Source organism: Stylophora pistillata, chromosome 10 (genome assembly GCF_964205215.1).
Source record: "Stylophora pistillata chromosome 10, jaStyPist1.2, whole genome shotgun sequence".
Classification (NCBI taxonomy): domain Eukaryota; kingdom Metazoa; phylum Cnidaria; class Anthozoa; order Scleractinia; family Pocilloporidae; genus Stylophora; species Stylophora pistillata.
The window spans coordinates 15,031,501-15,054,000 of NC_142528.1; the positions used below are offsets into that span (position 1 = coordinate 15,031,501).

At 38.4% G+C, this 22,500-nt stretch overlaps 2 protein-coding genes and 1 pseudogene across 2 annotated transcripts in view; 2 read left to right on the top strand and 1 right to left on the bottom strand.

Moving 5' to 3' along the window:
- Nucleotides 1–18,333, top strand: part of LOC111339140 (RNA polymerase-associated protein CTR9 homolog) — a 32,104-nt gene extending 13,771 nt beyond the window's left edge. Inside the window, exons 12-31 of the mRNA XM_022945729.2 lie at nucleotides 293–400; nucleotides 1,093–1,212; nucleotides 2,428–2,544; nucleotides 3,357–3,446; nucleotides 4,010–4,138; nucleotides 5,134–5,317; nucleotides 6,269–6,357; nucleotides 6,489–6,762; nucleotides 6,897–6,952; nucleotides 7,097–7,189; nucleotides 7,790–7,906; nucleotides 8,767–8,912; nucleotides 10,160–10,231; nucleotides 10,963–11,098; nucleotides 11,665–11,805; nucleotides 12,360–12,490; nucleotides 12,573–12,626; nucleotides 12,903–13,058; nucleotides 16,977–17,264; nucleotides 18,069–18,333. Of these exons, the coding sequence (XP_022801464.2) occupies nucleotides 293–400; nucleotides 1,093–1,212; nucleotides 2,428–2,544; nucleotides 3,357–3,446; nucleotides 4,010–4,138; nucleotides 5,134–5,317; nucleotides 6,269–6,357; nucleotides 6,489–6,762; nucleotides 6,897–6,952; nucleotides 7,097–7,189; nucleotides 7,790–7,906; nucleotides 8,767–8,912; nucleotides 10,160–10,231; nucleotides 10,963–11,098; nucleotides 11,665–11,805; nucleotides 12,360–12,490; nucleotides 12,573–12,626; nucleotides 12,903–13,058; nucleotides 16,977–17,264; nucleotides 18,069–18,093 (2,526 nt within the window). The 3' untranslated portion in view covers nucleotides 18,094–18,333. The remainder of the gene's footprint in view (nucleotides 1–292; nucleotides 401–1,092; nucleotides 1,213–2,427; nucleotides 2,545–3,356; nucleotides 3,447–4,009; nucleotides 4,139–5,133; nucleotides 5,318–6,268; nucleotides 6,358–6,488; nucleotides 6,763–6,896; nucleotides 6,953–7,096; nucleotides 7,190–7,789; nucleotides 7,907–8,766; nucleotides 8,913–10,159; nucleotides 10,232–10,962; nucleotides 11,099–11,664; nucleotides 11,806–12,359; nucleotides 12,491–12,572; nucleotides 12,627–12,902; nucleotides 13,059–16,976; nucleotides 17,265–18,068) is intronic.
- Nucleotides 13,336–16,802, top strand: LOC148721932 (uncharacterized; annotated as a pseudogene).
- A 2,229-nt stretch (nucleotides 18,334–20,562) lies between the features above and the next one.
- The window catches only part of LOC111339141 (lysoplasmalogenase TMEM86A), a 2,476-nt gene continuing 538 nt past the window's right edge, over nucleotides 20,563–22,500 (bottom strand). The window contains exon 2 of the mRNA XM_022945730.2: nucleotides 20,563–21,287. Coding sequence (XP_022801465.2) covers nucleotides 20,571–21,287 — 717 coding nt within the window. The 3' untranslated portion in view covers nucleotides 20,563–20,570. The remainder of the gene's footprint in view (nucleotides 21,288–22,500) is intronic.

The window sequence follows — 22,500 nt, forward strand, 5'->3', positions numbered from 1 at the left end:
AAGGTTATTCCTTGGATTTTACTTTCATGTAGTCATTCAGATTGTTGGATACCATAGACACTCCCCCTGGGTGGGTATACTGTACTTCAAGCAGGTTACCCAACAACCTTTCCACCAGATTAACCCATGAGCCTGGCTTTCATAGCTGCCCAAGCTTATCTTTTTTTTTTTGTTAATTAACATGAGTCCACCAGAAGTACATTTCCTCAGGGGTTCTAAATGCTGACCATTACTACAGATATGATCACCTTTTAAAATTGCATCTCTTGTTTTTTTTTTTTCTTTCCTGCAGGAATACAATAAGGTTCAGCACTTAGCTTTACATGCTTTTCATGGAACAGAGGTTGAAGCTATGCAGGCAGAGAGTTGCTATCAAAGAGCAAGAGTCTTTCATGTTCAGGTATAATGATGCTTGCTTGAATAATTAACACTCTCCTTTCCAATTTTTGTTGACTTGGTTGCAGTGTACATGTGCTTGATGGCTGGGTAACTTTGGTCTTGATAAAGGTATAATCCTGTAGGCTTATCAGATCTGGTTACCTACATAGGAATTAAATTTGTTCCTTCACTGTATATGTACATATCATTTATTGATGCTTTAAATGAGTTGTTAAGTGGAGATCTCAAGGCTTGAAAAATTCTGCCCAGTTGTTCAAATAGTCCATTTTACTGTTCTCTGTTAGTTCCTGAGTGCTTAAACAAGGCCAAGGTTTTACTTGTTGTGACAGAGATGTAAGATTATTCAGTATGTTAATAACATGAGTTAAAAAAAAGTGAGGCTTGTTTAGTAGAATGTCAGATTTTGCCACCCTCCTCTCCAAAGACTCCAGACTATTGTTCATTTGCAGTGCATTATCATCTTCTTCATCAATTTGGCCATCATTACCTTTTGAATGTTGAATTACTCCATCTTTGCTGTTTTTTAATTTGTTTGTATGAAATATCACAGGAAGCAGTAAGAGTATTCGTTTATTAAAACAAACTCACACAGTCTCTAGATCAGATTTTGACCATGCTAGCCTCAGGAAATTAAATTATTTTCAAAATTAGTTCGAACTCTTAACTATATTTGTATGTGTGCTTTTATTATAGAATGACTATGACCAGGCATTCCAGTTCTACTACCAGGCTACACAATTTGCTTCACCGAACTTTATTCTACCTCATTTTGGTCTTGGACAAATGTATATTGCCAGAGGAGACATGAACAATGTGAGTTGCCACTGAAACTAAACAAATTTTTTTGTGAATAAACTGGTCCTTGGGATCACTTGCTAAAAAAAAAAAAGCAACCAGTGATGTGTTATTTAATATACATGTATGTTTTACTGTTTTTAGTAGTATGTTTTTTATTTCTTGGTATATGTATGAAATGAGAAGTGTCTCGAGAGAAACAAGGCGGTTCTTGAGAGAAATGAGATGTGTCTTTCAAGACGTTTTCTATTTTTATTTTTATTTAGAGATTTACCATAAGGTAGGTGTAGAAACAATAGGACTCTGAGTCGCCTACTAGGTTTCTACACCCTGGAAACCCAACCCCATCCCATCCCAGGGGAGGACATCCACTATACAGTAATCTCATGCATGGGAAATTAACATCTCCTACCCCTAACCCTGCAGGAGATGGGACCTATGGTTTGTCTATCAAGACTAGTTTGCGTCTGGTCATAGACTTGTCTTGTAATAGATACTGTAAATTAAAATGTAAACTGTGATGCAGAGCATGTCAGCCATGCATGTGGACACCTGTATGAGCGTGTGAGTGGACACCTGGATGAGCGTGTGGGTGGACACCTGTATGAGCATGTGGGCAGACACCTGTATGAGCGTGTGGGCAGACACCTGTATGAGCGTGTGGGCGGACACCTGTATGAGCGTGTGGGCAGACATAAAAGAATGTTGTCTTTATTTGCCAACATTAACAGATTAAACACAGAATGTTGAAATACCACTGCATCCTTGCGATCATTTCAAATGCCAGAAAAATTCATTTTTTGTGGCAGATTTGATTACCTCATTGTAAAGGTGCTACTTATAGAACCAGCTTACAGCTATGCTATTTATTGTGGCTATAATTAAATCATTGATAATTAATCAACCTAAGCTACTCTTGCTTTTGGCACAATGATGACTCAAAAACATCCAGGAATAAATTTCCCTATAAAAACTTTTTCAAGTCTTCCTTGAATGCAATCTCTCCTGATTAAGAAATTAAACCCTGTTGTCTCATGAAGGTAAAAAATGTAGTAAAAAGGTTCAAAATGAAAGACAATAAATGTTAAAATATTTCTCAGTCGCCATTGCTGGGGTAAGACGCCAGTGAATTGATGATTATGCTGATAAACAAAAAGAGGTGAAAAAGCCTTACTTAGACCTTTAGACACTTCCTTTTCACACAAATATTGTAAAATGTAACTCACCTTACAGGCTGCACAATGTTTTGAGAAAGTTCTTAAAGCCACACCAGGAAATTATGAGACTCTTAAAATCCTGGGCTCTCTGTACAGCACATCAACAGATCTGGAGAAAAGAGAGACAGCCAAGGCAAGTATAACTTTGTTAATTTGTCAACTGTCAAATGTACTGTAGAAGTTGTTTTGCATATGATATTATATCTTAACAGTACATATATTTTTGTAGTTTATTTTTTCACACAGGTAAGTCCTCTGATACATGTGTGTTTACAAATGAATGAAAAACGAAACTTTCCTAAAATGACACACTTAAGCCTTAAACCCTCACAAAAGAGTCACTTGTAATTTCTCCCTGTGATCCCAATATGTTACCTTGCAAACCAGCTGTGAGAATAGACAAGCTAATCAGCTAGAGGATGTCATGTCAAAGTAATACCAAATTCCCTTGTCTAATTTACAAGGACCTGTACGGCAAACATTAGGGAGAACTACTGATTGGATCTTTGGACTTAACCCTTTAATTCCCAGAAGAGATTTACATTTAACTTCTCCCTATAATATCCATATGTTAACCAACAAACAGATGACAAGAATACTCAGATTGATCAGGTTGAAATTGTTATCTTGATCTAAAACCAAAAATTCTTGTAACTTTTTTCCAAGGAAATGAGCAGCAGTTAGAGGGGAGAATTAACAATCAGATCTTGGTAGTTAAAGTGTTGAAAACATTAATGACCTAGAAAATATAAAACCCACAAATTTACGGTAATTATGGCCCTTCCATTTCTACTGTTACAGTATCTTGCTTCATGATAATGTTTTTTGTTTTAATTACAAGTTCATTTCAGTTGCATGTATACCAAGTAGTATATTGTGATGAGCATTTTCATTGTACATGGGAATGCTGTTTATTATTATGATAATCTCCTTTATGCTTTACAGAATCATCTCAAGAAAGTAACAGAACAATATCCTGATGATGTTGAAGCATGGATTGAATTGGCTGGAATCTTAGAGCAGACAGATGTGCAGGTTAGTTGAAAGAGAACAGTGTATGGGAAGGGCTCTGCTGTTTCCTGTAATGTACCAGTAGAGTTGATTGATATATGTATGTGGGATTTCCCAACAGTTTCACTACATTATCCAGCAAATCGGCAATGAAAAAACTTTAACTTAGTAGCTGGGGGACAATAATCTTTACTGTTTACAATGCAATGTAAAGGAGCCAGAATAGAGAATTACTCACTTGAGCTTGCAAACTTTTAAGTTAAGCAGTTAACAAGAGAGTTGCATGTTGAGTATCTTTGAAATTATGACTTGGCAATAGCAAAGTGTTATAGTTTTTCATGAATATTCATACTGTAATTATAGAACTTGGATACTGGAAAAATTAACAGCTGCAAATTACATATATTTTCCCGAAAAAGTTTAGATCAGAATTTTTGTCAGGAAACCCCAACCATTTGGTTTCATGCATTGAATCAGGCCCTGAACTCAGCTGTAGGATGAGTGCAACTTTAATCTGTTACCTAGAACCCAAAGATTTTGACCATTTTTTAAGTTAGAATGATATTACTTCCACTAAATGATTTTAGGCTGCCTTGCAAGCATACGGTACAGCATCCCGGCTTCTCAAAGAAAAAGTGAAAGCTGATGTACCTCCAGAGATTTTGAACAATGTTGGAGCACTGCATTTTAGACTGGGAAATTTGAATGAAGCAAAGGTTAGTTTTAATCTGCTCGTTTTATAAAAGCTAATGATTTTTTTAGGTAATTGGTTGTTATATAATTTCAATCCACGTCTGATTTTGTCAACAGATCCAGACAAAACAAGACGAGTGTAAATGATTTCCCAAATTAAAATTTTCTTGTTGATGTTTTTTCCGAAAAAAAAAAAAAAGAAAGAAAACTTTTTCTGTAGTCTGTAGTCGTCAGTTTAACACAGAAGATTGTATTTCAGGATTAGATTGACATGAAACAACGGCTGCAATGGAGGCTACTTGTTCTATAGATCCTACACATTTTGCTGAGTTATTCTCAGTACTAACCTCAATATGAAAGATTAGACAAAGAGATTTTTGGCTCAACTGCAAATTACTAATCCGAACAAACATTATGGGCATGAAATGCAAAAAACTTGTCTGACGCACAGGCGTGCTTTAGCCTCAGTACCAGTTTGGCTGCATGTTAGTCTAAAACCAGCCACATGTATATAAAAATTATTATGTACAATAAAGTTAGACAAAATCACAGAACCTGCGACATTATTTGAAAATACAAAACAGAACGCGAGGAAACTACAAGCAGGTATGGAACACAGTGAATTTGAATTTCCTGGCCTAGCAGTTAAGAGTTTTATGCAACTGTGAAAAAAGTTCAAGTCTTTACCCAAGACTATTGAGCCATCACTGTTAGGGTTTATCCCCTTTTCCATAACTAGGGGCGATAAGGAGTAATGACGGTTGGTGGTCCTTTGCAGACACCCTTCAGCTATTCAACAATATTTTTTTTCACAGTTTTGTTTCCTAATTATACTACTGGGCGAAAAGAAGCATCGTGGGATTTAGGTGTTTTGTCCAAGAAGACAACACAGTACCCAACCAAGGACTCAACTCCTGACCTCTCAATCCAACGACCATCTACTAACCAAATAAGCCACCACATCTCCCTCACTGCAGTTGTTAAGCTGTTCACTAATTCAATAGCTTTGTCTCTGCAGAGGTTCTATGAGTCATCTCTTGATCGATGCAAACAAGAGAGCCAAGCTGATGAAAGTTACTACAATGCGATCTCTGTCACAACAACGTATAACTTGTCCCGCCTCCACGAGTCTTTGTGTGAGTTTGACAAAGCTGAGGCTCTGTACAAGAACATCCTCAGGGAACATCCTAACTATGTGGATTGTAAGTAGATTGGTGATTTTAATCTTCAACTCTGAAAAGTGATCAGAATGTTACTTCTCCTTGCAACATCTGTACACTGTTAAGTAGGTAGGCATTGAGAATTGAAAGAATTACTGGAAGAGGGACAATTGTTTTAAAATAGATGTGTTACACCAAAATCTTAGAACTGACGTAGAATAATACAAAGTGCAGTATATTCCCATCATGGTTGAGCAATATGTTTCCCCAGTGTTTCTCGTTAAAGGATGCAATTCACATCAAAATGAAGCGTTGGTATCTTAACTGTAACCTTAGAGGGGGCCTGAAATCCTTGAATCATTTACCAGGTTTTGCTATATTATCTTTTCTTGCTCTTTGTTCACATTTCATATTCAAGGTTTAATTTGCTCATTTTGAATTGGCTTCGAGCATTTCAAAAAGCCCTGTAATTATATACACGAGAAAATTACGCGCTTCTGATTGGCTAAAATCAAGTGCATTTTTCATGTAACACGAGTGCAAAGTTGTAACACGAGTACAAATTAAAGTTGTGTAGAAAAAAAAAATTAATCGCCGAAATTCCTTTGTTTTTCCGTCTCGACCGGTTTGAAACTCGACTTGAACGGCTCGGAACACGACTCGACTCGAGCCTCTATCCTCGAGGTTTTCGAGATTCGAGGAAAGTTGATTAAGTTTTGAGGGAGCATCAATCACATTTGAGTAGTAGTGTAGTTTGCGAAGTTCAGGGTTCGACACTGACGGCAACCAACTAGCCACAGACCAGTAGAAATTCAGTTTTGGCCAGTGGTTTTCGATTTGCACCGGTCAGTTTAGTCAGTTTGGTCAGTAGACAAACTGAAATTGTTGTAACATCTTATTTGTCACCACATGGCTAGTAAGTTGAAAAGTTAGTGTCGAGCCGTGGAAGTTGCCCAAAAAACAATTTGTGTTCTCTTTTTTTTTTGTTGGCAGGTTATCTCAGGTTAGGTTGCATGGCACGTGACAGAGGTCAAATTTACGAGGCTTCTGATTGGTTCAAAGAGGCTCTCCAGATTAATCAGGTAAGCACACGTGTCATCAGACATACTGATATTCAGACTTAACGTTTTTCACATTGTGCACGTAACACCAAAAATAGTTGTCCAAAAAAACTCATATATTCATTTCCATTGCTTCAATGTGCACCTTACAGGACCACCCAGACGCCTGGTCCCTTATCGGTAATCTTCACCTGGCCAAGCAAGAATGGGGCCCTGGTCAAAAGAAGTTTGAGCGTATTCTTAAACAGCCATCCACAGCAAATGATGCATACTCGTTGTTGGCGCTCGGAAATGTATGGCTTCAGACTCTGCACACACCCACGCGCGATAAGGCCAAGGAAAAGAGACATCAGGACAGGGCACTGGCTCTTTACAAGCAGGTGTTGAGAAATGATGCTAGGAATCTGTATGCAGCCAACGGCATCGGTGAGTTATTTGCCAGTTCCCTATATCTACAATGACATCTGTATTAGATATTGAAATAAATTTATAGCGACAATAGAGAACAGCGTCAGTGTTTATTTCTTCGCTAATCTTAACTTGTTTAACTCGTTTTTCAGGCTGTATTCTGGCACACAAGAGCTTTCTGAGGGAAGCACGGGATGTCTTTTCGCAGGTAAAAAGCACTACAACGACTCTTGTTTATTTCAAAATTATTATTTTTTGTTATAAGCGTGAGAGGTGCAAGCAAATACAAGTATGTCTGTCAGTTTGTCTGTTGAGCAACTTTATTTTATGACGATTTCAAAATGCATTTCAGGTTCGTGAAGCAACCGCCGACATCCCCGATGTGTGGCTGAACCTGGCGCATATTTATGTTGAGCAAAAGCAGTATGTGGCTGCCATTCAGATGGTGAGAATTGCACTCAAATTGCTTTCACAAATTTCATTAATGATTGTAAAGAACGCCTGGAGTTAATTGTGCCAACCGTGGCAAGAACTTGCTTCTGAGTCCAGGAACGGGAAACGTGAAACATGGGGCCTGTCCTAAGGTCGGGAAAACAAGAAACAAACAGCCTGTGCCAGGCTGCGAATTGACATTATTTGAAATATCTGAGGCACCTCTCCTTTCTTATTTCCTTGGCTGATTTTCAAACATTGGCTTTATTTGAAATATCTGAGGCACCTCTCCTTTCTTATTTCCTCGGCTGATTTTCAAACATTGATAGTATCTAAGAGAGAAAGTGAGATTTGCCTGATCAATGCCTACTTTGCCTTTTTTTCTTTACCCTATTTTCTTTTTCCTTTCGTGCTTATTGCTTTTTTCTTTTTCCACATTTGCGTTTTCCTTTTTTCTTTTTTCATATTTTCTTTTTGATTTTTTCCATGCAAACTTATCTGAAAGCAGGTGTAGATGTAGAGTGCAGGAAAATAAGGAAGCAAAGTAAAATACTTCTTCCTTTGGATATACTTTAGTCAGGAGGTAATATGTTCTGTGTTCTGTTGTATACAGTACGAAAATTGTCTGCGGAAGTTTTTCAAACATCATAATGTTGAGGTGTTGTTGTACCTGGCTCGTGCCTACTTCAAAGCAGGAAAACTAAAAGAATGCAAGCAGATTTTACTCAAGGTACGTTATTTTGTTGCTGACAGTCTACTGTTTCCCTTCATGCAAACTTTTTGTTTTACTCTTAGAACCACGCGATACGCAAGACAAATGGGTCTACCTTTATTAATTGTATAGGAGACTTGCTTAGATCCGTTTGTTTGAAGCTACATATAGTTTCGGTACTTTTTTTTCTTGCGCTACTTATCTTTAGTCTGTAAACAAAATTCTCTTTTGTAACCAGTCTATCGAAAAACACGAACTAGTACTTTCACTTGGTATTTATATTCAATTACGGTAAGTGATTTTTAACATGCACCATTAACACATTTACACGTGTACGTTGCATGTAATTCACTCAGGTTATTTAAATCACTGTTAATAATTAAGACTTAAGCTAAAATGATCAATTCAATCTTAGAGAAAAGCTATGAATAGAAAAGCCAAGTAATTTATTGAAAAAGATGATGTAAAAGTCACTTGTGTCAAGAGCCACCTAGAATAGAAAGAGACAGGTGATACACGGTATATGTGGTGGTGTAGAATTCGAGGGAGTTGGGGCGGCTAGTTAAATCTTGACTGTTTACTGTACAGTGTGGATTGCTGTGTGCAGGACTCCTAACACCTTTAGTCCGATGAAACCTATTTGATCTGTGTGACTACTCCTAACACCATATTCTGATGAAACCTGGGTGGTCTGTGTGACTACTCCTAACACCATATTCTGATGAAACCTGGGTGGTCTGTGTGACTACTCCTAACACTACAGTCTGGTGGTTCGTGTGATTACTCCAATTGAACCTATTAGGGAGGTTCGTTATTTGGTTTTGTTTTTGTCTTGTCATCTTTGATCAAATTTCTTTATCTTCTTTGTTTATCAATAGGCTCGTCACGTGGCTCCTAATGACACTATTCTGTTGTTCAACATTTCGTTGGTACAACAGCGTCTAGCAACAGCCATTTTGAAAGCCGAAAAGAGTTCCCTTAAAGTCGTGCTCGGTGCAGTCAGAGAACTGGAGCAGGCGCAGAGGTATTGAAGAGCTTCTTTTAGTCAAAGTGATCTTTGTTGCGAATGAGGCACACCGTGAAATTATGTAATGTCGTTCTTGGCGCTTCCTGTGAAATTACCAGGGAATAATATCCATATTGTATTTCTCTGAACTGTTTACACAGCTGAAAGTATCTCGGTTAAAGGAACCTCAGTGATCGTTAGTGGTCGTGATCGGACAATTGTAAATAATTTTTTTCCCTTTCACTACAAGATGTATATGTCTTATTAGACGTTTTGTTGTGTAGTATCGCTGAGTATTTTTATGAGTTGTGCCGTACTTTGACGAGCCCGTCAAAATACAAATAACGAATAAAAATACTCGGTGATACTATACAACAAAACTTCTAATAAGTTATTTATTATCCAACACGCCAAATTGTTATTTCAGTGCGGGCGAATTTCGCGGATATTTATTTTTGGAGAGTGCGTGACAGAAGTATGCGAAGCGGAACGGAATTGGCGCGTTGTCGTGTTGCTGTTTCTATTTTCTTCAATAAATGAAGAAATTTCCTGGTTGTCTAACTGTTTTTCTTTGTTCGATTCATCTAATAAACTTGGATCTATATTTGCCAGCCATTCTGACTCTTCGTCGTCGGAAATATGATTCAAATTGTCCGCCATTTTCTTTTTTTTCGTAACTACAATCCAATTCTTCGCTTGCACGATGCGAGAAAACCTGTCTAACCGGTTCTCTGGAGTACAAATACCGCGTGATATTTGTACTCGTCTATGGCGTTATTTGTACTCTAAGGAGTGTAGTTGGATAATAATATTAGTTATTCCCCTTGCTGTCTGCCATACATATCTAATGATGACAGTTCGGAGAGTTTGGTATTGGATCAACTAATGATCCCCTAATTGATATTTTTCTTTGTTCTCATCACTTGTCTTCTTGATATTATGTTGATGTTTTGTGGAGAAATTCTGTCTTGGTCCCCTGAAGGAATTAAAGAGTTAGTGCAGAAAAGTTTTGAAAGAGAGTTTCACTTTCCCTGACAGAGGACGAATTAAATATTTGTATTCGGGTTATGACTGTGAAAACCCGAAACTGAAACCATTCGAAATTATTAGTGAGGCTTCTGGTTGTGTTTCCAAAACTGTGTTGATCTTTAGTTGTGAATTTTCGATTACGTCCCTTTTTACAACAATTTACCGTTGTAAACCATGTCGTTTTTAGGAGAACGAAATGACACTAAATATGAGTGGTTTTGTCTTTTTGGTTTCAGAAATTTTACGTGGTTAAGCCATCATGGAGATCGCCTGAAGTTTGACCTAAGTTGGGCTGGGACCGAGTCCAGGTAATAAGTTGGTTTTTCTTTGGTTAACGAAGAGCTTTTGAAGTCACAGGAAAATAATTAATAATTATTCACCGCAGTGGAGATTAGTTTCCACCACTTTTACTGACACCAAAGTGAATAATTGTTTCAGTACACACCACAGAGGAAACAAAAAAAAAACTTTAGCTCTGTCAATATGCGGTAGTCTCTTCGGCTGCCCAAAAATGAATAGAACTTACTAATCACTTCGGAGCTGACCATTCAGAGCGCGCGAAAAGCACCATTTGCCCGTGTGGCATGTGCCAATTTTTATCCATCTACCATAAGCAATGTAAACAAGAACGCAAAGATTGTTGTTCTTGTGAACAAGAAGAACAGTTTAAAACGGCTTTTCTTAATACAGGTGTACGCTGTGTTATACGCTAGTAGACACAAAGGCGTCTTAAATTAACGAAACTGTAATCGTTTGTCTCATTTTATAGAAACACTTTAGGGTATTATTGATCGCGACATTTAGGGTGTTTACTGTTCGTCTTCGTTATGGAATGAATTGGAATTATGACTGGTCATGATTGGTCCGTTGTGGTCACTGTCGCGTTTTATTCCTCAGAGTTACTGAGATGAACAGTAATACTCATCGTGCAGCTAAAACTCCTAAAATATGTGTATAGGAACGCAAAAAGCTAATTCCATGCTTCCACAGGCATACCAGTATGTAACTAACTTTAAAGTGCGTCATTTATTCGGCACAGGCATACCAGTGATTTACTGAGCCAGGCGCAGTACCATGTGGCGCGCGCCCGAAAAGTTGACGAGGAAGAACAGGAAACACGGCGAAGACAGGAAGAAGAGAAAGAATTGATCAGGAAGAAGAAAGAAGAAGAGGAAGTATGATCAATAGCTTAGTTCAATAAGATTTGGATACCCTGTAGGCCAACCTCTGTTTTGAAAACAATTTACCGCACTACAGGAGAGCTATTTTGAAACGAGTGTTGAAAGTAATCTGGGTTTGGATTTGTTTTTCCTAGCTAGGCTTTCAGTGGTCTATAAAGTTATCTCCATTTTTTTCAACCAATCGTGTTCAAAATTTGAGCCATTCGTGACTTGGTCACGTGTGTTTTTCGCGCCTTAGGCAGGTTCATCTTGGTTTCTTATCGGCCGTTGTGGTTACATCGGTTGTGGTTTACCACACTCAATCCAAAACGCTTCATTCTGCATCCTGCATTATGTAAGCGCGATCCAAATGCTAACCGTCTCCTCAAGCGAAATTACCGGCGGAGGGATTTTAAAATTCGAACAGTAAGTTGGCGCTAAACTCTAACTGTGGCGCCCCTGGTTAACGTCACGCAAGAATTGTTTGCATCCTGGTAGAATCAGGATTGTCCAAAGAGTCAGGCGTCGAAAGTTGAGTGGTTTGTTGCTCAAAAAGCTCTATGCCTTTGCGTCCTCTACAGAAAATTCGAAGGGAACAGCGAGAGCAGCAGGAGAAAGAACTCCTGGAAAAACGTCAGCAGTTTCGAGAAGCGACCAAAAACTTGCTCGTATTTGTGCCAGAAGAACAAGCTCCAAAGGAGAAGGCCTCAAGAGGAAGAAAGGTAAAGCTTTGTTCATTTGCTGCGTAACGTTTCCAGTGAGCACTACCGATGTTATTTAGTTTCTGGCTGAAAACAACCACAAGTATTGCCAGCTTTCATGACAGTTTGTTTCTGGTTGATAACTATTGTTAACTAATACACTGATACTTAAAAGCGCTTTTTGACATCTTTGTGTTAGGTTTCCAATTTGAACGACTATTTATTATTTGAGAAAAGCTTGTACGGTCTGATATCTATCAGTTCGGTTCTTAGCCAATTACAAAACCCTCTCAGAACTCTTTGTCGTATTTTATGCCATTTAACTTCTATCACTTGAACTTTGCTACTGCATGGGCTGACTTTGAGAGGCTAACTGATTTTCCACGAGCGAGATTTTGTTCCATTCGAAGAGAAATCAAATGAAGCATAAAAGTACGCTGCCAAATGGTCCTCAAACAGTTTTAAGTACCAGCTGTATACTTTTTACTTTGCCCCATGGCCTTGATTTTAATTTGATTCGTGTTTACTTTGTTAGCCTTTCCTCGTTTTAGTTTTCGTCTTTTGGTCTTTTGCAGAAAAAGACGGCTGACGATTTCGTGGCCAGCAACGACGAAGAAAGTGATGATGACGATGGTGTTGATGTGAACGAGGAAGGAAACGAGGTGAAGAAATCAAAAGTCAAGAAAGATAAAAAAGAGAAAAAAAGGTTGGTTTGAAAGTTATTTTGAGGTGTCTTTTGTTCTTCTTGTTCCCGGCTTGTATCAATAAATGTATAAGTCATTTTGTAGGCGAAGAAAGCGAGTTCAAGAAGAGGGAGACGAAAATGCGCCCAAGAAAAAGAGGTTCGTGGTAGAGCATGGTAGAATGTTTGTATAAACTTGCTTTAGTCGTCTCAATTACTCCAGTACATTGTATGTGCCTTTGTAACCTTTTTTTATGCTTTGATGTTTGTATCGTCATGTAGGGGTTTCTTGAAGTCAACTCCAGTTTACATGTGCTGAAAACAGTTTGACTTTGTGGGGACTGATCTCTTAACTGCGTGACAAAGCTGGGTCATATGACTCAAGTAAAGCCCTATACTGGGCCATCAGATGACATTTATATTTGTCTTTTAACAGAGCTCGTAAGCCCAAAGGAAAACCACCGAAAGAACCGAAATCTGGTGACGAAAGGTTGGGATCGAAACAAAGGCAGAAAATCAAGTCGAAGGCATTCGTGTCATCATCTGAGGATTCGTCTGATTCTGATACAGAGAAATTGAAGATCGCCGATGTGTGAGTACATAACTCAATATTTGTGAAGGTGTAGTCTGATCGTCCGGGTGAGTGTAGTCCTGAGAAGGACTGTTGTCGGTGGTGGTGACTGACGTTTCGACAACCTGTGCGGAAGTCATCATCAGATTCAAGTGAATGATTGTTGTCAGTAGAATGTTCTTATTCCAGTTCATGTAAAATGTTCGGTTGGTTTTGCCGTGATGTTATTGGCTTTAAGACTCAAGTGACGTAAGTCGGTCGTGATTGGTCTGTTTCGATCAATATTTATTGGCTAAAAATGTCATACCGCGTTCCTTACAAAGTGCAATTTCAACCAAAGTCATTGAGACAGCGTCTCTTTAGTTTAACTCTGTGTAATTTGTTGAGGAAGCGTCTCTCCAGTTTAACTCCGTCTGAGTTGTTGAGGCAGCGTTTCTCCTCTTTAACTCTGTGTGAGTTGTTGAGGCAGCATCTCTCCAGTTTAACTCTGTGTGAGTTGTTGAGGCAGCGTCTCACCACTTTAACTCTGTGTGAGCGTCACTCCACTTTAACTCTGTGTGAGCGTCACTCCACTTTAACTCTGTGTGAGCGTCACTCCACTTTAACTCTGTGTGAGCGTCATTCCACTTTAGCTCTGTGTGAGTTGTTGAGGCAGCGTCTCTCCAGTTTAACTTCTGTGTTAGTGTATGTTGCAAACCTCGTCACACGTTGAAGAGAGGGAGATGGGATGAACGAGAAAAGGCAGTCCCTAGTAAGCTGGTCACATAAAGCTTCAACTGTGTTTAAATTTTTGCCATGTTGTGCGAGTAGGAATTATTTACTGTTTACACCATCTGCTAACTAATCTTGGTTACCTGTTATTACTGATTATAATACCTTTCAAATTCTCTACTCTTGTAAGCAAGGATTAGTGGTCCCTTTCGCGTTAAGTTTCATGGTGACGCTAAATCTCGTCATGAAAGAACGTCTGTAAACAAGTTCGGGTCCTCGATGACTATTCTTGATAAAACAGCGCTCTAAGCTGCGACCAGTTTGGTCGCCATGGCGAGTGAAAAAGATATTTGGCGACTAAAATTCTGGCGAAAGTTGCCAATTGGCGACCAAAAGATTTAAAGAGAAACTTACTTGAAAAATTATCAACAATTGGACGAATTTAATCAATAGTACAAGCGGTGGCATCACCTGCGTTTCTCTTTTCCCCTCTCGTCGTTCAGAAACTCGACTGTGTAAAAAAATGGCAAATTCGATCGATTTGAAGGGGCAATTGGCAATGTTGCACGGTCTCAGCAGCTTTGTAATGTTGAAGTAAATCGTTTTTGATACTAGACAGCCTCTTCCCTTTCTTTCTCTTACAGTAGCAAACCTAAGTGATAAAACGTGCCGTTCGGCGCATTAGCTCATCGTGTAATGTATCATGAAGTGTCCTCCCGTTCTGTTTTTTTTTTTTTTTTTTTTAGGCGAGGGGGGAAGGGGGGACGACTAAATTTTTTTATGGCGACCATTTTACAATTGAAGGTCGCTCAACGGCGAATTTTTGAAAAATCGAGCTTAGAGCGCTGTAAAAAAGGGCGTTTAGTAGCGGGTCTCGACACTAACGGTAGCCAACTAGCCACAGACCAGTAGAAATTCAGTTTTGGTTAGTGTTTCTCGATTTCCATTAGCCAGGTTGGCTGGTAAACAAACTGAAATTGTTTTAACATCTAAGGTGTGACTATTCATTTGGCTAGTAAGTTGAAAAGTTACTGTCGAGCCCTGTAACAGGGTTCTTGAAGGTCATTTAAGAGCGAGAAAGTCATGAAATTTATAATTTTCATTCTGGATTTAAAAAGTCAGGATTTTGTGGTTGAGTCGCGAAAAGTGATGAACAGTGAGCAAACGGCATTCAGAGGAAGGCATATTTTAGCGATGCAATCAATACATTAGAGTGATTTAGCACCGCGTTTACGGGAAACGTGAACGGCAATAGTGCCCTCGTGACCTTATTTTCCCACCATTTTTTCACGTTTGCTGGTCGCGCTTTGCCGTTTCCACGTGAAAGTAATCTGTTTCGCTTCTTGTATTTACTTTTTACCTAATTTTCACAAACCTAACAACCCAGGTCAGCCCATTGTCTCGGCTTGCAGTTGCTTTACCGAACTTATTTCCGGCTATGTAGACAAAATTATGGCTCCCATCGTCAGAACTTTACCATCGTATATCAAAAACAGCCAACACGCTCTTCAAATTTTTCGAAACTTTAATTTCCTTGGCCAAGACAAACTTCTTTTCATTATGGACATTACATCTCTTTTTAATGTCATCCCTAATGGCGAAGGTCTTCTGGCACTCAAACATTTTTTTAATCAACGTACTGTTAAGGAACCTAAATCTGAAACACTACTTCGCTTAGCTGAACTAGTGCTCACCCTCAATTGTTTTTCATTCGGGGACAAATTTTTCAAACAAGCCAATGGCGTAGCCATGGTTACCAAAATGGGACCCAGCTATGCCAATCTTTTTGTAGTTTTTGTCGAACACCAATTTTTCAGCCAATACAACGGCCCCAAACCTGAACTCTAAGGTCGCTACATTGACGACTGTATCGGCGCTACCTCCTCTATCAGAAAGGATCTAACACCATTCATAACCGCGGTCAATTCCTTTCACCCGGATCTAAACTGAATATACTTGGGAAATTTCCAACAATTCTGTATCCTTTTTAGACATCAAAGTTTCAATTGAAGGCAACGGTTTATGCACTTGTGTGTATTACAAACCAACAGACTCACATAGTTACTTGTTGTATTCATCTTCGCATCCATCTCATGTCAAGTATTCCATTTCCTTTTTCTCAGTTTCTAAGACTTCGTCGTTCATGTAGTGATGACTCTGATTTTTTCCACAAATCAGAGTCAATGTGCCAGTTTTTCGAAAAGCGTGATTACCCTGTTTCTGTCGTTCAAGCGGGTTACCACCGCACCCAACTTATTGATCGACAGCCAGCAATACAAACGTCACAGAAGGAAAATTCCGACCGCATCCCATTCACTCTCACATTTCACCCTCACAACCACTCAGTTAAATCCATTTTTCTTAAAAGCTTTAAATTCCTTCAAAACGATCCAGAGGCTGGTACTATCTTTTCGCAACCTCCACTCATTTCATTCGAATGCAACAAAAACATAGGCAATTTTTTGGTCAGAAGTTCATTTCGAACTAATGACCAACCCGGCACCTTTAAATGCGTTCGCGCGCGATACAAAACTTGTCCTTCCATTCACAACGCTGAGAAAATATCAGGACCCAAACGATCCATTAAAGTCACTGATCACTTCACGTGCACCTCCGCCAACGTCATCTATTGCTTAACTTGCACTAATTGCAAAAAGATATACATCGGCGAAACAGGAAGACGACTAGGTGACCGATTCCGAGAACAGCTTCGCGACGTAGAAAGGAGTGACAAGGACGCATCAAAACCAGCTGCTAGACACTTTAATCTACCTGATCGTTCTAAGCAGCATATGGCAATCTGCGGTCTTTCCTTATATTTAGGTAGCTCGGAAAGCCGCAAAACCCTTGAACAAAAGTATATCTTTGAAATCGGCAGAGTAAAAGTTAATGACCATGGAAAAGGTCACCAAAACCATTCCTTGTAGGTCATACAAGGGTGCCTTTAAATTCGCCATGACGTGAGTTCACGCGAAGCTGAATCAGCAAAGTTCACGCTATTTTACGTGAGGGGTGAAAGGGCAAGCTGACGTTTGCCGCTTCACGTAAACGCGGTGCTAAATCTCTCTATTGTGAGAATGAACAATCTTAGCTAAGTCTGAAAACATTTGGCGGAGACATCATAAAGACGTTCGAGGAAAAAGGCGAGGAATGTAATAAATAAGATAGAAGCAAATGAAACCTGAATAAGTGGAATTTACCTAATTCTGTTTTTTTTTCTTTTATCAGGAGAAGTGATGAAGACTTAAGTGACAAATCTGATGCAGAGAAAAGCGAGAAAAGCGAGAAAAGCGACAAGGAAGACAATGTGGACGAGGAAAAGAAAGGGGAAAGTAGCGAAGCAGAGAAACCTTCTTCTGGCAAGAAACGAATACTGTCAAGTGACGAGGATGATGATGATCTTGATGATGATCTTGATGATTATATTGATGACAACGACGACAGAGCTGATGGCGAAGAAGGACCATCCACAAGTCAAGAGACACCCAAGAAGAAAAGCAGGAAACTACTTAGCTCGTGAGTTAATCGGTTGATTTTTTTAAGATAGAGAAAGATGCTAAATTTATTTGTCAAAGCAAGGTTTTTTCCGCATTCTAGTCGGGTGTTTTATCGCAGAGCTACAAGGAATTATTGATAAGCTAAGTGATATATTTCAATCGGTGGCAAACCTCCTGAGGACACCGAATGAAACAATGTTCCGCAACCAAGTAACTCCATTTGTGAGGTTCTTATTGAAATTTCCCCACTGAACCTCTCAACGACAGAGCTGAATAACTTTTACGCATGCGCTAGGTTTTGCCGCGGAAACACGGATTTTGAGTCGTTCGCATGGTTGATTTCCTATTCTGCGGCTCCGAGGCGTCGTTTTCCTTGCCGCTCAATTTTCTTTTACAGAACAACCTCCAAATACTTGTTACACCCCCTAAAAATTTTCAAAAGTTAATTTTCTCCTTAAAACCTCTGGAAATAGGAAAATGCTTTCGACGAAAACAGAGTTCCTTGGTTTTAAAAGTCAGCCCTTATTATTTTCCACTAATTTCACTAAATTTTAGGCCTAGGACACTCGAGCCCGCGTTTTTGACCGCATGCCCTCTGACGTAGCATTTCATTGTTCAGCTCTGTCCCTCTCAACTTCAATCAGTGCAGAAGTTAAGTCATAAGGCCGCTTGAGTCAAACTCGTTTGTGGGGGGGAGAATGCAGTGGGTGATGATGAGCCTATCTTGCTTCTGAGATCCTCCCACAAGGATGTATCCCAAACATTTCTTGTCAGAGTTTGAGATAACGCTGTATTAACATTGCATTTCTTTGCATCTCCACAGATCTGAATCCGATGATGATGAATAAGCCAACAACACACCATAAAGCTATTTTCCAACGCAGCGTTAGTTTCTGGGTGACGTGGAATTAAAGGAGATACACAGAATTATACAACAGGAAGCAGTTTTTTGCCTTGCTATAATAATTTTTCATATTCTCTCCTGTAAAAGTTCAGCCCAATGAGCGTCCGTGAAAACGATGGGTTCATTGATAGTTAATTTTTCCTTTTTAGGAGCTATAGCGCGGTTTACACATTCATCCACATTTTCAGAACATTCTGTAATTTACAATACACGACTTTCTCAGTGACTGCTGTTTTTATCTAATAATTGTATTCCCGTTACTTGGTCCCTCTCGGATGTTTAAGAACTTCCTGATAGAATGTGTACATATTTCTGTAGAGGAAGCCGTCAATAAACGTAATTTTTCTCTTGTACATATGCCAGTTTATTTTTTACCCCAGCAAAACAACTTTTTTTAACTAGAAGATGATAAGGAAACAAAGAAAGTGATGCATCAACAGCTCTAAAGCTTATGCACCAATATGTTCCAAATACTGAGGCAAATGCCACAAAAGTACGCTTCAGAACCATAAAACTTTTACTTCTAACATAAACTATGTATTTACAAATAGATTCCTTGTTGCCATGCAAATGTACCCAAGTTTACAATAATAGATCAAATTAAGCACTGATCTATTTGAAGTTGGGATATCTCTTCCCCTTCAGGCATTTGACTTTCGTCTGTTCACAGAGGTTGGGAGATTTGAATCTTGCCTGGGTGGGGTGGGGAATGTCAACTAGACTTCCTAAGTCTTTTGAGTGGGTTACAAGTGTTTTATCTTTGAAAATGGAGGTGTTTAAGGGCAAAGTGTTCACTTTTGTGAGCAGATGGCTCAGAAGAAAAGGTCTATAAGAAAGTCAAGGTCACCAATCTTGTCTTTTGCAAAAAGATTGACTATGAAATCCAGCACTTAGACAGGGTATTTGAGCACAATTTTGGCACCAGGGCAGGAATTTGAATCTTCAAAAGTTCAAGTGCCCAAGGGGGGGGTGCCGGGGGGGGTGCCTGGGGGGATGTTGAAGCTTTGAATTGACACATTACAGGTTCCATAGTTACATTAATTATGGAATCAAGTAAATTAAAAGAGCACTTATAAGCCAGGAATCAAATCTATTTCAGATCTTAAATAATTTCCCTTTTTATTTAAAGCAATACTTTGCACAATTTACAATGAGCTTAGCACCCTAAAATATGAATGTCTTGTCCATTGCATTCTTTTCAATTCTTAAGAGTAATTATATATTATATGTAAATTTTCACTGAGTAGTTCACCTTGCTTCTGCCAGGAGATATATATTTCACTTGTATATTAGATTTACAGGAAACTTATATTAATATCTTTAAAGCAGTAGAATACAAATAGAAATTAGTTTTGTTTCAATTAACATCCATTTTTTTAGCCAAAAGTTCATCACTAGCAATAGCACTTTTGCATTGCATATGTGTTAAATATTAAATAAAGTGAAAGTAATATCAAATTCAAGTCCACAACATTTACTGCAAATTACATCATTATATCTCGTAAAACAAACTGCTTACCGTAGAAAAAATACCGAAAACGACAAATATACAAATGTGTTTATGGTTCACTGGATTATCATCAAAATAATCAAAAAAGACTTTTCCTCAAAATACCACTTCTCTCGCTTTTGAGTAGAAGAAGGTCAATTTCAGTGATCTACACTGGCCTGAAAGAAGCACATTTTGGCCTTAAATGTTGAAACCTCTTAATAGTGAATGAACGTGGGAAAAATAAATTGACACAAAGTCGAATTGCTACCTTGTTCCATCCATTTTGAAATTATGGTTTAATTGACAAGCTCAAATGCAGGATCTTGCAATTGTTGGTTATGATGTCAAATTTGTCCATTTCTGGCTTTACCTTAAAATACAAACTTTGCCACTGAATCTCTTTTATGTCTTTCCTTCTTTCTCTGTTTGATTGATTCCTTACACCACCTTTGAATTCTAATTAATTGTGGTGCACCATTCTTACTGGCCAGAACAAATGGAGACTGAAATTGCTCATGCGAGAGCCGGTTGGATGACAAGGATCACCACTCATTTCAAAATTGATGTAATTAAATGTACAATAATAGAAAATTATATTCCATGATTTTGTAATTTTATTAAGTTTATAAATACCACTGTTCCCTGTATTTAAAACTCTTAGAAAAAATAAATTATCATCCCCCCTAAACAAAAAAACAGCAAAGCTGGTCTAACATGTTCTAATTGTCTCATCTAATAGGCTCATAGTTTCATGGTTCTCAAAAAGTCTAACCAAAAAGACTGTCTTTTCTGTGTCAATAGAAATCTTTGATGAAAATACATCAAGATGAAAACCCCTCTTTGAGGAAAAAGAAGATATATTTTTATAACCACTGGTATTTTAAATAAGCAGAAGAAAACAAAGAATAACTGACATTTCTGCAATGGAACTACTCAAACTTTTTACAGCTTTTCATTCTAAGGTTGTACTCCTCCTCAAGGTTGAAAGCTGACACAGCAATGCCCATTTGACCCGCATAATAAGTTGTCATGATCAAAGCTCTTGCCCAAGGGACAGGAAAACAAAACTTGTTGATGGCAATGATATTGTCTGAGAGGTAAAACAAAGCAGCCCCAAAGCATGCGCTCATCTTTGTCCAGCGACACAATCCATTCTCTTCAATTTGGTTTTGGACACCAGTTATAGCCCGCCACATCATACCAGTGACCACGAAACCATATATCAGGACAGGAATAACCAGCTTTCCATCAAGTCCAGGGTACAGTATGTAGTATACTAACAAACCTGGCAAGACACAGAGTAATCCTACAAGGGGGTTTCTTGGTTGGAACCCAAAGGCTCGAATATACAAAATGTGAGCAATACCAAATGCAGCCATGCCATGAATGAAGTATGCGTTTTTCCACACAAGAAAAACATCACCAATGGCTGAGAAGATGAGACCCAAGAGGATTCTCCTGCTGTAGTTGTGTTCCCTCTCAAGACTGATTCCTTGCAGGCTGACAAATATACAAAGACTCAGGATTGGAAGAATTTTCAGGAGAGCAGCAAAAACTGTTGGTTTCTCTGTCTCTGGAACCCATGCCACAAAGTAAACACAGACCGTTTTTAGGAATGGAACAAGTTTGGGACCAACACTTTTAACCTACAAAAAGACAAATTTCACACTGAGTTTTATGAGGGATAAGGTCCTTTGATTAAATAGCCAAAATCAATTGAATTTGTACACATAGATCAAATGTTAGCATCATAAATTTCAAAGACTACAAGAATCTTTCTCACTTGCATAATAGGAAGAGCATAATCCCCCTCAATTCACAACACTGGCTCACCCTCCTTGCCACAATTTCAAAACTCCTCCAACAAACGTAGTATTAAAAAAAAAAGTTTATGTTCACTGGCATAGATATATTTTGGGCCCAATTCAGAGTCATTTTACCCGAAGCCACTAGCAAGGGTTAAAATGACTCTGAGAATGGCCCAAGACAATAAACTGCATTACTATGATTATCACTCGAAGGCACTGAGAAAGTAAAAATAAAATGATGTAATTTAGCCTGCCAAAATCTTCATTTTAGCCCGCAAAATGCACCACAGTGCCTGGCAAAGTGATAACAATACTTTGTTCCCTAACACCTGGTTGAATCCAATATCAGGCATTCAAATTCAACATACAAGTTTTCTCCAGTAAGACATTCATTCTGAAACCTCAATATACTGAAAAACCTTAAGCTCTAAAAATACAATGAAGAAGCAAGATGTGTCCCCTAAAAATTTGTAAAATCAATTTAATGCTCAATTATCCCTATAAAATTTGATGACGCAATTACACTGTATTCTTGGTAACCTTGAGTGGCCTTGTGTTACGTAACAGCACGTACACCCCTGCCCAGCCCCCTTCTTGCCCACGCAATACTTGGTTAATTTTGCTAGGATGTGTAGTTTGAGAGGAACTTGTCAAAACTACACTTTCAAAATTAAACTTCCTTATTAGCTAAGTCCAGTTTTTTGAAAAAAACAACCTTGAAGTGACACAAAATCAATTTTCATAAAAACACTGACGAAAATTTAAAATATAAAATTATGAATAGAGATGCCGTTGAACATTGATGAAGGGTTCAAAGTTTCTTACTGTATTTAAATTCCGCTTATAGAAAACCGTTCTTGTTACCTTATTTTTTAGAATTAGTAAATCAAATACGAGGATTTCATAACAAGTTGAAACGAATTTGCCTTCGTATTTTAGGCAGGAGTTTGGAGTTATACAGCATCCATTATGAGAACGAAAATTACTCGATTTGATAACAGTTACTTTTAAATAAAAACCACTTCTTCAGTAGCTTTGGCATTTTAAGAAG